This window comes from Lipophrys pholis, assembly GCF_963383615.2.
Source record: "Lipophrys pholis genome assembly, chromosome: 3".
Classification (NCBI taxonomy): domain Eukaryota; kingdom Metazoa; phylum Chordata; class Actinopteri; order Blenniiformes; family Blenniidae; genus Lipophrys; species Lipophrys pholis.
Window position 1 is genome coordinate 15,633,208 of NC_137627.1, and position 14,386 is coordinate 15,647,593.

Below are 14,386 nucleotides of genomic sequence, written 5' to 3' on the forward strand. Positions count from 1 at the left end.
ATATATGTATCCAGGGAGTCCTTTGGAAATCTGCCTCACAATGGCAGGAAAAATGGGTCACACAACTTGACAGCGTCACCACATTTATTTTTTTTCTACTCATATGCTCAATCGCGGAGGAAAACAAAGCATCCACATGGGAACAATAGTTAAGCAATTCAACATCTCAGACCAGCACAAGTCTATCATATCCTGAACGAAGGCCTCTATGTGTGGCTTTAGAGGCCCGAGGAGCCGGATACTCCAGGTGTCAGCTGTAAAGTACTACTACTATGGAGCACAGGGGAGCTTCTACCATATAAACTATCCTTAGGGAAATAGACTATAGCTTTCCAAACACGCTGGTCCAGTTTAAAGTGTTGGTATAGCGACACCTTGTAAGATCTGTGTATTTCACTGTGTTTTCGCGAGGATGAGGAAGAAAGGAAGGGGCAGTAGTGGGGGAGAGAAAAGAATGTAGAAGTGCTGAGTTCAGCTTGGCTGGGGGCCAGGAGAAGGGCGCTACACCTCCAGCCACAGAATTTTCTTCTCAGACAATGATACTTAATTAATCCCTTCTCCTGGATTGTGTCAACAATGCCTGGATTAGCCCTATCTATTCAATTCCCCCTATGCGGGGAGAAAATACAATGTGGCCTATCAATTGAGGTACAGAAGCACTATCAGATGTCATTTAGGCTGTAATTTCTACAGATCCTCTACATCAAGAGATATCATTAGTAGCCGGCAGCACAATGGAGCACAGAGGCCCAGTCACCCTCTTTGTCAGATGATAATCTGAAGACATAATATGAGCAAGAAAGAATGGCTGATACAAAAGATTATTTTCATGTCTTTTCTGTCCAGCATGTTGTATTAACATGTGATGACATAATGGCGTTAATAACATGGCACAAACGGGATGACTCACATGACAGAAAGCTCAAAAGTACAATGCAGGGATTAGGGATGAAACCAAAACTGGCATAAGGGGATTTTCACGCTCTTGGTTGTAGTCAGTTTCTGCCACTTCATGCATTTACCTACAGCTCTCTATCTTGTGTTTTTTTTGCATTTCACATTTGCTGTCATGCTTTCAGCCGTCCCAGATATTCCTCAAAGACAGGCCATGTTATTTGATGGAATTTGTATTCCACATGGCGAGAGTTAAATCCACATAATCTCCTCTCACGTTTAACACACACATAGTCTATCCACTCTGTAATCGCACTGTTGTGGGAGGCCGACATCCGACTTCCCTGGTTTCTGTGTGTGCGTGGGTGTAAAGCGGAAGAAGAGATCAGTGAGTCGAGCATGAGTGCAATATTGTAGACAGGACATGGCTGGCTGGTTGGGGTAAAGGTTCTCAGGTGCAAAGGTGAATGGATGCAACTGAGTGAGCAAGTGTGTGCGCGTGTATGTGTGTGTGTATGTGTGATAAGGTCAAAAGGAGAGAGAGGGTAATGTTAAACGACTGCTTCAGTTTTCCATGTCAAACTCAGGCCATAGAGGGGAAAATCTGGGATCACGATCATGAACATGAATGTTAGACAGCAAATGCGTCTGTGTACGAGTATGGCAGAGATGGGAGGAGAACAGTATTGAAGCAGTTCCTCTGCTCAAAAGAAAAGTGAATTTAGGTCAAGTTCAATCCATCCATTTGAATCCATGTCAGTCACAGTGCGAGGCTGACTGATCTGCACTTTCAGCACCATGGAGAGCAACACAATGAACGATTGGGTGAGTCTCACACTGATCTGTTTTACAAGCTGCCACATACAGAGAAAACAATGAGCAGATCATAGCAGTGACAGTAACCAGTTTTCTGATGAATGCACGATTTTGTATGTCATTTACATAACAATCATTTTCTCTGCTTGACAACAAAAGACACAATCATTGTGCATGACTTTGTATTCGAAATACAACTGACCTCACCCATAAGACTAATCATAAAATATCCTTCGGAGTAGTTGTTCCTGAACTTACAATACGTACATATGTTTTCTTCACACACTTCTGAGGATGGGAGCACATTAAAGTTTCACCTGAGAGAAATCAAAGGTGCATTGTTGATTGCTGTATTTTCTAAACATTTGCATATGCAGCCAAGGAGCTGTAAGTGACTTCTTATTCTTTAGTTTTGTTTAGGTTTTTCATTCAGAGCAAAAATAAAGTGGTCTCTTTTTTATTTGTATGCAAAGATATAAACCAGTGCTTGAAATGTGATTCCCCAACTGTTACTCCTTAAAGAAGCTGTGCAAATATACAATCCTGCATCTACTTGTAGCAGTTGTAACAGAGATTAAATATGTGATCAATAGATAAAAATAATATATGTTTCCAATCTTCAAGATGTTGAATCATTTGACTATGTTCAGTCCTTATAGATTCGGAATCTATGAAACTTATAGAAATAATAGAAAATACAAACTACAACTCATAGTCTGAGGGAAAACATCTAAAAAGCAACAGCCTTATGATGTGATGGCTAATCGCTTTGTCCTGTGGTATGAATTCAGGTCAGTGAGTTCACATACGCTCATGCAGCCATAGCCACATGTGTACAAACTCGTGGAAGCCAGCCACAGTCGGCACTGCACAGATTATAGCCTCCAGCAGAAAAAAACATCATGAGAACGGTGACCATGAGAGTTATCCTAGTGGTGGTTCAGAGTTTGGTCTGAAAACATTGTAAATGTTAATTGAGGAAGGAGTCGGCTGTTATAGGACATTGCTGAAAAGGTAAGGCATTGGCTTTCAAAATAATGAGGATCACTTGGCATGAGGGGGAGCTACAGAAGGATATAAAGAAACACTATAGATCGTTGATGGATTTTATTGTTATGTTCTGAACTCCCTTGGGGGGTTAGGGTAAACTGAGGTATGCAAGTGAACAGTCATACATACATTACTGTCATCAGAAGTTGCTGCATTAAACTGCGCCATTACAGAAATTTTGTTATTATCTAGCCCAAAACTTTTATCACAAGTGCAGTTTACTACGGGGCAAATGAAGAAAGAAATGTATTAGAAATAATATATCATAATCAAATGTAAACAATTCATGAAAAGTTCCTATTGTGAAAATCTCCGAACACAATAACCTAGTTTCTGTTCTTTATTTATGCAACATCTAACCTTCCATAGCCCCAGGCTCTGTTTTCTACCCTTTCCCCAGCAGAGAAATAAGGAGCAAAGGGGAAGGATTCATTCATTCATGAGCTGTATTTTGATTCCCTTCTTCAAGCCTCAATGCACTGATTACAACGAAGAAGGTCAAAGTGATTTAGGGTGAAACACCCAGAAATCTCTGTTCTGTTGGGTGAACCCTTCACAGAATCTTCCTCTGTCATTTGTTCTTTCATCGTCTCATTTTTTTAAAACCTTTGCTTTTCTTTTCCATACATTTTCCCATTCTGTTTTTCTTTGAACTCAAATATTTCTTTTCTATACACTCAAATACATTTGCACTTTCTTTTGGCTTTTGCAGTGGATATGAAAATGGAGTATGAATATGTATGCCGAAGAAGCAAGGATATTGCCTATGGTGAACCGTTATGCATAATGCAGCTTTTTCTGTCTCATCTACATTCATTCAGACACACACACACACACACACACACACACACACAGAAATGGAGCGAGAGAGAGGGAGAGAGAGAGAGAGAGAGAGAGAGAGAGAGAGAGAGAGAGAGAGATATTCATACCCTCTTGTGCATAGAAAAACAGGGCTATAAATCCTTCCTTCTTTACCTCACTCTCTAACTCTTCCTCTCCTTCAAACAGACACAAAATCACATAAATGCATTTCATGCTGCACTTATACACTCTTAATAGCGCGTGGATCTTGAACCACGTAGCACAACAGATAACGCCAAACAAAACACATTCAGGCCAAATAACAGCTGAGGCATTGAAGTCAGTGGTAATATGGTATTTGTGGTGATGCTGCATATAAATGGCACAACATAAAAGGCAAAAGATACAATCGTGTTTGATAGAGGGGCTGCTCATTTACTATACAATGACTCCAGATTGAGATATGCATTAGGGCTGCATGACAATGTGGTTTCCTGCTTTTTATGCAGTGAGAAAAAAATAATGTTCAACATGGTTTCAGTTCAATGGGGGGAAACAATTGAAGAGAAAGAAAATGGCATGGTTTGAGATGTGAATACACTTCACATGCACACACATATAAATAGAGAAAGGGGTGGTAAGCAGTAAACAACCTTTAGTTTATGCTGTGTCAGTGAAATATTAGACAACCATTTCAGCCTTTCAAAATTCACATCTCCACTTCAAAAAGATGGTTTCTATGTCGATGTGAGTAGATATCTTTTTTTCATATATGCTCCCTCAGAGGCAGCACCATAAATTGTTTCATAGTAAACAGAATGAGGAGAGAGAGAGAGAGAGAGAGAGAGAGAGAGAGAGAGAGAGAGAGAGAGAGAGAGAGAGAGAGAGAGAGAGAGAGAGAGAGAGAGAGAGAGAGAGAGAGAGAGAGAGAGAGAGAGAGAGAGAGAGAGAGAGAGAGAGAGAGAGTATTTTGATGATTTCACTCTTCTTGCTTTGCGCCTTTCTTTCAAGATATAACAATTGGGCTTTCTCTGCGCGTAATGGAGAGGGCGCTGGACGCCTCCGCTGTGTGCGTAAAACCTGTTGAGCGTGCGGTCAAAATAAATACCCCCCGCTGTGTGACAGCCTAATCCACCGTTGAAGCTGAAAGTCTGCAGCTGTATAAACAGACATTTGAGTAAACAGAAAGCAGTAACGCCGCTTTTGAGTGGCGCGCGATAAGAGAACACGCCCGAGTGCAAGATGAGCTCGGTCTTTCCGCGCGTCGCCGAGGATATATAAGATGACTTTTTTAACCTGAGTGGCGCAATGTGTTAGGAGAATGTCCCGCATTGGTAAAAGGTAATTTGAGTTGCTGTGTCTTCAAGGTGATGCCTGAGACAAAAAGATCACCTACATTAAGAAGCAGACGACGATTTTGTACAAAGAAAACTAAGAAAACTAAATGTTGAGAGTTTATACGAGGCTTTATACGAGTCGTTGCGCCGGAGCACAACGACAGAAAAGGACACACAAGGGGGTATTTTAGTTATTTCACTGTAATACGTCGTAAAACTATTGTAACCAATGTAATTCGGAGAAGTATTATCGTGTGATCGCAAGACTCTTATTTTCATTACTACTCTATAAAAACTAAGGGAAACAATCCGAAAAGGTGAGCCCTTTCAAAGAATTTTGACCTGATTTTGACGTAACATGCTATGGCACAAGGATGTTCATCACAAAACCCCACAACTTTCGCTCACGGGAAATATCAACACAAGGCTGTGAACTTTATCTAGAGTAAACAAATCAACCTAGAGTCCACTCTGCTATTTTTACAAACAGGGACGAAAAGGCAACAATTTTTTCCTTAAGTGCTGCTGTCAAAGATCAGCCAATAAAGCTTCAGTTACCCAATCCAGAGGCACCAAGCATCTGCAAGTCGGGAGTAGCCAAGGAACCACCAGAGTCTGACTCATACCACAACTTTTGGGCTCCCCCTCTAAGTACTTCTCCTCCAGTCGGTTTCTGTTTTGATTCCAAATTTACGCACAGTCAGTCCGCGGTCTGCAGATCAGCGGATCAGGCTGCGCAAGAGGCTCTTGTGAAGGAATTAAGACACTTTTCAGTTCTCCATACAGGTCATAATTTCTCCATACTTCACACTTCTACTGAAACACTATTTGAGAAAGGAAAATCGGTGTGTTGTTCCTTAAAATTCTTGAATAAATGCAATAAGAGTCAGAATCACTCTTAAAATGGAAAACGATGTTCACTCCACCCACAAGCACAGAAAAAGGAAGTTCTGGCAAAATATAGAGGTCCGTCGACACAGAAATAACAAGGAGGATATTCAATTTAATGACAAATATGCGTCGCAAGAGGCCCTTAGACAGAAACTGGAAAAAACCGGAATCACATTAATTGATAGAATAATTATGGCAGAAGGCGTCACGATCACCACTGGGTCATTTTTCATTGAAATATGCAAAATTATTAATTGCAGTTCCTCCATTTCCAAGCGAAAACAGTGCGAATTTGTCTGACATGTGTAAATATATATATGTATTAATTTCAACAATTATTTAACAATGTACCAGGCCCTGCTCTGGCCTGTCAGGCCTAAACGCAGATTCCCACACAGCTCCCAGCTGAGTTCGTTTCAATTTTATTTCCATAAAATGACAAGCAGACTCCCAAATCATGACAAAGAAGAATGTGTGTACTCTCTCCCCCCTCCTTTGCCTCCATCCATCCATCTTTCGATCCCTCTCCTCTCCCCCTCCTCGACGCGCTCATGGGTGCAGGTGTGCTGATATGCAGCCAAACTAAGCAACAAACGGTCAGTAATGAGTGAATGAATGTCTAATTAATGGCAGGGAGAAGAAAGGGGTAAAACAAATTTGTCAGAAATAAATGTGTGAGCTCACATGTCTTAACACTAATATAAAAATGTTGAAAATCAGAGAACCTTGTGCTATTCTAGGAGGCGCGGCCGAGCCCGGAAAATACGCAGTACTAATGCATATGCATGTATGAAAATAGACCCGCCGTTTCCCGTTGAAATAAAGTTATTTCTAAATTACACATATCTAGAATACACAATATCCCAGTGGAACAATGAATCAGAGTTGATTCACAGGAAATGAGGGTACTATACGGTAAAAATCAACGGAAAATGGAAGTTTGTTTTCAACTGCGTTATCTACATCTCTCCCATCTCAGGCACTCTTTCCGCTCCAGTAGCTGTTTGCAACAAACCCTCCTCCCCTCACCACAAAAACACACATAATCACACATGCATACAAGCACGCACGCGTGCACACACATACACACGCACAGCATATCTCTTTTCAGTCACGGGACAGGGCGATGTACAGTGTGTATAATCGAAATAGACCCTGTAATCCAATTACATACAACAAAACGGCACAGGAGACCTCGCCGCAGCTGCAGCCTGGCAGAGGGCAATGCCAAGGCCAATGACGGCGACCAGGAGACTCAAACAGACGGATTACCCGTAATTATAAAACAAAATGAACCATACAAAACCATACAAGATCTACATTGTAAATGAAGAGACACATCTACATTCAGTTGAAGTACCGTGCGTAATTAAGGCTGAGGAAAATTTAGATAAAAATCAAGTCTTCCTGTCCTTTTTTCGTTGTGTGGTCGTTATAAAGTTATGGAAAACCACACGTAAAACCTTGTGATTTCATACCTAAAAGGTAAAATGAATCATTATCTTGCATCTGCAGTATTTAGAGCGAAGCCAATCAGTGAAATCTGGTGCCACAGAAAATGGTGGATGAATAATTAGACCAGGGATGATAACAACTGAGTCTGCATGCACGGGCACTCCTACATTTTATCAAAGAAAATAACCTGTAATATATAGCCTCTTGTCTTTTGAATATCAACATGGGGCACATTATCTGCAAATTATAGGCCAGTGCTCAATAATACCCCCAGCATTAGTTCACACGTCTCTCATAAAATGTATTGACCCTTGTTGCCTCCCAGCCGCATGCACTCAACACAGACGCACATAAATGCTCGCGTAAAACGAGGTTTGGGCACTATAACGGTGGTCATTCAGAAAATAAAATACTAAAAAGGATGCTTTAACCCCGGGGGACCCCAATCCCTTTCAGCTTAACCAACCCCATATACACACAAACTCACACAATGACATCTTATTTCTGATGCGACAGGACGCAGAAAGTCTGTAAATACATTAAACTAATTTGCCCCCTTTGGACTTTTACGCGTAAACAGCCGACAGTTGTGGCCAGCATCCGCGCTTGAATTCATCCCTTTCTCAGTGCGCGCGCGCCTGCAGATCTTTATCAGCCTCTCCTCCTCTTCAACAGCCTCCATATTCACGACACCTCCACATATTCATCAAGCAAAATGCAAATGCCGTTGTCTTGTGCATCCTCACAAACACAGAGTGTACTTTGGTGATCTTTTAGGTTTTTCCTGTGTTTACCAAACTAAAGTGTGTGTTGATTTTACGCTCACAGAGGGCTATTGCTCTTATCATTTAATCACATTTCAGATAATCACTGTGAGTCATTGAAAACGCAAGAGGAATTCGAACACTCTCGCAGGAAAAAATGATGGCTGGTGAGGAAAGCATCCTCCCCAAAACAGTCCCAAAAAGTTATCAGTCCTTCTCTAAAGGTTATTTGGAGTTTGATTCGACGTGTCAGTCTGTCCTTTATGGCATTCATTTATTTAGTCCGGCAAAATATTATTTCTCTAACACGCTTATAAACACACACAACACAACTTCAGATGTACAACATGCAGATAAGAAACCCTTGAAACCGAATTGAAGCCTACCTTCTTGCAAAGAATACAGCAGAAGTATAGTTACAAGCCACATGCCATTAAAAGCAGTTATATTTCACAGGAATGTTGTGCAGCCCCCCCAAGAAGAGTGCACGGCGCAGCTGTCGGCCAGGCGAGGCTGCGTGCTGGACTGGTTCTGCTGATGCTCCCCGGCGGTCTCTCCAGCCCTGGTCCCACACTCTCCGGCGCCGAGAAACAAGCATCGGAGAAAGTACCGCCTCTGCTCCCCGCTCTCTCCTCCCCTTACCGGGTCGCGCTGCTGTCGCCCCTCCCCCGGTATCCTAATGATGCGCCTTGGTGGAGAGGTGAGCCATATACCTACGATTCGGATCAAACCAAAAAGTGGGACTGCTGCTTTACGCACGCGGCAAACGTTTCTGCCTGCGCTTCAAGCACAATCTTCAAATGTTCTTGTCATACAAATTATTTAAATCTTGTTTGTTACGCGCAAATTTCCCATGCAAATCCTCTTTATTTCCATAAATTGGTTTAGAGTGGCTAATCTTGCGCTCAAAGGTGTTTTCGCAATGGAGAAGGGAATTGCCCAAATATAAAAGCTAAACAATAAAGACACGGGAAAGTCAGGTTTCCAGATGAACATGAGAAGGAGCGCAGTCCGTCTTCTTCCAGAGGAAAAGTGGAAAATGCGCTCTGCGCAGCGCATCTGCGTGCAGCTCCAACAGTGGAGGCGCTCAAATCACCTTTTACAACAGGAAAAAATTTTTTTTTTCAAATAAGTAATTACTTAAATCATATTTAAATGATTGAGAATCATCAATACTGTTATTGGGACTGTCCATAAGATCTCTCTCTCTCTCTCTCTCTCTCTCTCTCTCTCTCTCTCTCTCTCTCGCTCTCTCTCTCTCTCTCTCTCTCTCTCTCTCTCTCTCTCTCTCTCTCTCTCTCTCTCTCTCTCTCTCTCAAGTTTCGTCTCAACTACACTATTAGTCAGTTCGTCATTTTGCCAAAGGAAACTTCAATACATTAACAGAGGGAGATATGAGCCCCTTAAATATCCAAATTACAATCCTGACTCACAGTCTATGTTTCATAAGTTCAGTACTCCACTGATAGCACTGTCAAGTGTCAATCACGTTTGATATTTATGGAAATGTTCATATCAAATTGTTTTGTTCTTAAACCCCAGTACATCCCAAACTGATTAAACATCCTTGCATGTTCAGCAGGAACGGTTCAAAACTTCCTGTATTTAATCGTCTCTGTCCTGCCGTTCTTTTCTGCACTCTATTGATCAATAAACCTTAAAAAACAGAGACTGCACTGATGTTACTCCTCTGACATCAATCACCTTCCACTGTCTCATTGCTGTAATGTCGTGTTTTGACTGAGCATCGGAAACAAAAGTAGTCCTACTTATGGAATCGGAGTCAGGCAAGCTGTGGCCTCTCTCACTCACACCGAAGAGTCACTGTTGTGTGGCAGGAAAGGAAGCACACTCTGCCTCCACTTTCTATTATGTAACAGGTGGAAACACACACCCACACAATATCTCTCTCACACACACACACACACACACACACACACACACACACACACACACACACACACACACACACACACACACACACACACACACACACACACACACACACACACACACACACACACACACACACAAACAAACAAATGGGACATACAGTTCAGTCATAAATAGAGTGAACACTGGAGCACTTAAACATTCTATACATACAGATGTTTACTTTAAAGTATAGGTGAATACAGAAACTAATTTTGAGCTTCATGCACTCCAGCCACAATCCATAGTTCTGGTATAAAGTGCAGCCGGCAGTGGTTGGTGAGTGAGAGGGGCACTGCTATTTCATAATCTAACAGCCCTTGGGGAATATAAACTGCTTCTGCATCTTGTATTCTTCACCTCAATACCCTGCCTCCCTTTCCAGTGACACGCTGGCCATAAAAAAGCAGCCAGCACATTGACGCTTAAACTAAGCTCTGTGAATACAGAAGCTCCACCCAGCTGCCCTGTACGCTAACATGTGAAGTCTCTGTCAGGACTTCAAAAGGCCGGATGGCAAGCTGGTTAAGGGGCTGACGTGAGCTTGCCTGACAGCACCAAGCAGGTTATAGTGTATGTCAGCCAGTGATCATCATGGGGGCTGACAGGTTGTGCTGGGCCAGCCAGGCTGGAGAAAAAGCAAGCGGCTCCCAGACAGCTCCAGTGACTGTCACCGAGAACAGGACCCAGGACAGGCTGCCACCACAGCGCTAAAAACCACCGCAGCATGTGACTCATCTCCATCACTCTCCCCATCACGCTGCTCTGTTGTTGCCCGGAGATAGGGAAGAGGATAGGAGGTAAGAGTGGTCGGGGAGTTAAGGAGAGAGAGTTTGTTGACAAAAGAAGAAAAGCAGAGGGCTCGGCGGAGGAAGAGAAAGCTGACGGAGGGGCAAGGGTTGGACAGAGAGAGTGATGAGGCAGATAAGTTAATGTGGATGTTAATGTGAATGCTACATGCTAGGACCATATTAGCATTAACGTATCCCATATTAATGCACAAGCCCCATGTCCAGTGAAACCTCAGCTGGGTGAGAGTTCTGAGAGGGAGAGTGAGAGAGCACACAGTACTGCTGCTACTCAGTACAAGGTCACAGGGATCCAAATTAAAATGAGGAGCGGCACGATCAGTGTTGGTTGAGGAAGAAAAGTCTTTATCATTCAAAGATTGATTAATGGAATTAATTGGGATTATTCAAATAACAAACCGAGGGAATTAAAGCAGGCTTTGAAACAGAAATAACATGACTGTTTGTGTCACGTGTAAGCGGTCAAAGTAGAGCAGTGTACTGCTGGTTCCTCAGCGAGGCAGGCAAACTGGTTCTCTCTGCTGTTTTGTATGAACGAGCTTCCGCATTAGGCTAATATGAATCACACCCCAGTGTGCTGCAGTACATTAAGAGGAAGCTGCCAAACAGTGGAGTGTGTTTGCCTTTAACCAGGCATGTGTGATTGTTGTGGCAGATGTGCGAAAGTGTATCGGCACATCAGAGGATCTGTGTGTGTGAGCTTGTGTCTGCATGACGCCGAAGCGCAGCGCATGTAGTTCTGGCTGCTTTTCCATCCCCTTCCAGTCTGGGGCGCCGGCATGTGTTTTTTTTAAGAATCTGTTTGCTTTAGTGGCAGTGTGCTTGTATATGTGTGTTTTGCAGGGGAGTAAATGCAAAGCATCAAGGGGTGTTAATTTATTCAAATGAGCTGGGGAGGGTAACGAGAGGAAGGGGTGAGGGGTGGAGGAGGTGTATATGTGTTGAAAGGGGACACCTCCTTCGACTCGAGGTTCATCTCTCCATTTTTCTCTCCCCCCCCTCTCTCGCAGTTCTTTACTGATTTGTAAATGAGAGTATTTGCATGGCTGAGAAGACAGAGGCAAGAGAGGTGAGTCAGAAAGACAACGTGATTGGGAATGGGAGAAATTAGAGTTGGGGAAAGATGTGATTCTCAGAGCAGGCAGAGCGCCTTCAGACAAAAACATATCGTACCAGGGCGATACCACCACCACCAAGATGGCTGCCGCTGGAGGCATCCTCTGTGGGACCAACCTAGAGACCAGCTGCTCCCGCTTCCACAGTGGATGACAAGCACACTTTCTGATTTTCAAATGTGTTCCCGGAGCATAACGAAGGGAATGAAATTTACACAGCTCTGTACAGGATTAACATTTTAATCATTTGAATACATTAAAAGACTTGACTAAGTAAGCGTGTACAGAGATATTGATCAGAGATATCTAGTGACACCCAGTGGTCACAATCAAAGATGTTATCAGCAACAAAAAAAAATCATACCTGTTTTACAGTATAGAGAGGGGCAAAAAGGTTGCTGACTCCATTTCAGAATTGTAAACCACAGGCCGATAACACCAAGAATGTGGCCTGTTGACTTATTCTCTATTTTCTCCTTGGATATTTTTGGTTTTCCACACAGGTGTGGATATGAAACAGGTTGACTTGACTTTAGTGACTGTGAGTCAACATTATTCTGAGCAGCAGAGCTCTCGTTTTTTGCTTCCATGCTGCAACTTGCACCACAAAGCACAAATTATTAGTAGCCAGAGCTATTGGTTAGTTCCTTGAAAAGCAATATACATGCAGTTTGTCGAGTTTAACAAACGTGATAAAACGAGCAAATAGAAACAGAAAAAGGAGGAACACTAATATCAATGCAGTTTAGCACATTTTATGTATTTGCAAAGCTGAGCACACCCCGCAAGACATATTTTTCTAAATAAACATTTTGACTGTTAAACAAAGGCTCTTGGTCAGACACAATAACAAAGAAGTGAAGTGCAAGTACATGGAACTCCCAAAATCTATCATGTTTCATGTATGAATAAAGACAGGGGAAATAGGAACAAACCGTCATCTTGTTTACACTCAAATCTTTGTTGTTCTGGTCTGTTACATCTAAACAAAACTTTCTCCACATGATTTTCCCATCATGCATCCTGCACAGTCATCCAACATTTAAACTGTCTTATGCAAACAAACACTCAAAAGAAGGCACATGCTGTCAAAAGTGAGAAATGTTCTGCTTCTGAACATGGAGTTCATTTGTACGAGTTACTCCAACAAACACAACAAACTGAGCTTTAAGAAAAGAGCGTCATTTATCTTCAGTGAACTTATTCTATGATCTGAATCAACTGCTTGTGAAGAAGCTGTGGTTAAATCAATGATGACCCACAGACTTCTACTGCAGATATACTGATACAAGTCTGTTTCAATAACATTCATCTTTCCCATAATTTTATATACACTCTTTATCTTAGTTGCAGGGAGTGAAGGCAGGGCACACCCTGGACAGGACAGACAGAGACAGACCACCACGCTCACAATCACACCGATGGACAATTATGTTAAACAGTAAATAAGTTGTGAGCACACCAACTACTTCACATGCTTCTCTTTGGATTGTTGGAACCCGAAGCACACATGAAAAACCTGAAAACAAGGAGAACATGCAAACTCCACATACCGAAGTCCGAAATTCCAAACTGGATTCAAACCCACAACCCCCTCACTATGAGCCTCACCACTACATCACGTACATATGAGATGGGGATATTTTGGTAAAGATGTTCTTTAGGCCCCGTTTACACGACAACGAATACGAGTGTATCTGCAAAACTTTCTTCACTTTTGGGGGAGGTCCGTTTACACGACACCAGTGTGCGGATCCACTGTATCCGCAAAGTTTTTAATCCGGCTCCCAAGGTGGAAAGATTCTTTCACGGTCGCTATTCCCTCCAGCAGAGACTGCCGGAGGCTACGAGCGCTCTTACTGCGCAGGCCCAAATCTCTCCCCCTCCCTCCCTTCTGCTCATCCAGTTGTAAACAAACATGGCGGACCGGTAGTGGGTTCATATTCTAGTTTTATCGTCCATATCAGTAGTTTTATAGTTGAGACTCACCCCTCGATAGCAACCGATGCGTCATCAGTCCATACGGATGTCGGGTTCTCTCCATTTTCTTCATGTTTATAGCGTGTTGTTCTCTGCACACGTCTGTGTAGTTTCATGACAAAATCAAGCAACAGCGCCCTCCCATGGCCCGGCACACTAACTACATCGTTGTCTGTGTGTCCGCTGCTGCAGTGTAAACACTCCTATTTTTTTTAACGGATTAGGTGTTGTCACGTGAAACGTTGTTGTGTAAACGGGGCCTTAGTCTAATTGAGTTTTTGAAGAGGTCTACATAGAGCTGCCCCTCTTCTGATCAGTCAGTAAATGTCTGAGAGCACATATCAACATAGTAGTGAGCAAACATCACTTGGAGGCCAAAACACTGCAGCTAATTTACAACAGCTTATTCATACAAATAAAAAAATTAAAAATAAAAGCAAGTCCTGATGCTTTTAGAGTGAAGGCGTTTCCACGAGACAAAGGTCATGTGGATATTTTGTGGGTTTAAAAAGCAAATTGGTGAACATCCATAGGAGACAGAC

The 14,386-nt window shown here is 42.5% G+C and overlaps 1 protein-coding gene across 2 annotated transcripts in view; it reads right to left on the reverse strand.

Annotated features, from left to right (window-relative positions):
* The window catches only part of dscaml1 (Down syndrome cell adhesion molecule like 1), a gene marked incomplete at its 3' end in the record, with an annotated part of 107,298 nt that extends 98,711 nt beyond the window's left edge, over positions 1-8,587 (reverse strand). For both annotated transcript variants that reach the window (XM_080458994.1, XM_080458993.1), the window contains exon 1: positions 8,395-8,587. In XM_080458994.1, the coding sequence (XP_080315120.1) occupies positions 8,395-8,437 (43 nt within the window). In that variant the 5' untranslated portion in view covers positions 8,438-8,587. The remainder of the gene's footprint in view (positions 1-8,394) is intronic.
* Between the last annotated feature and the right edge of the window lie 5,799 nt (positions 8,588-14,386).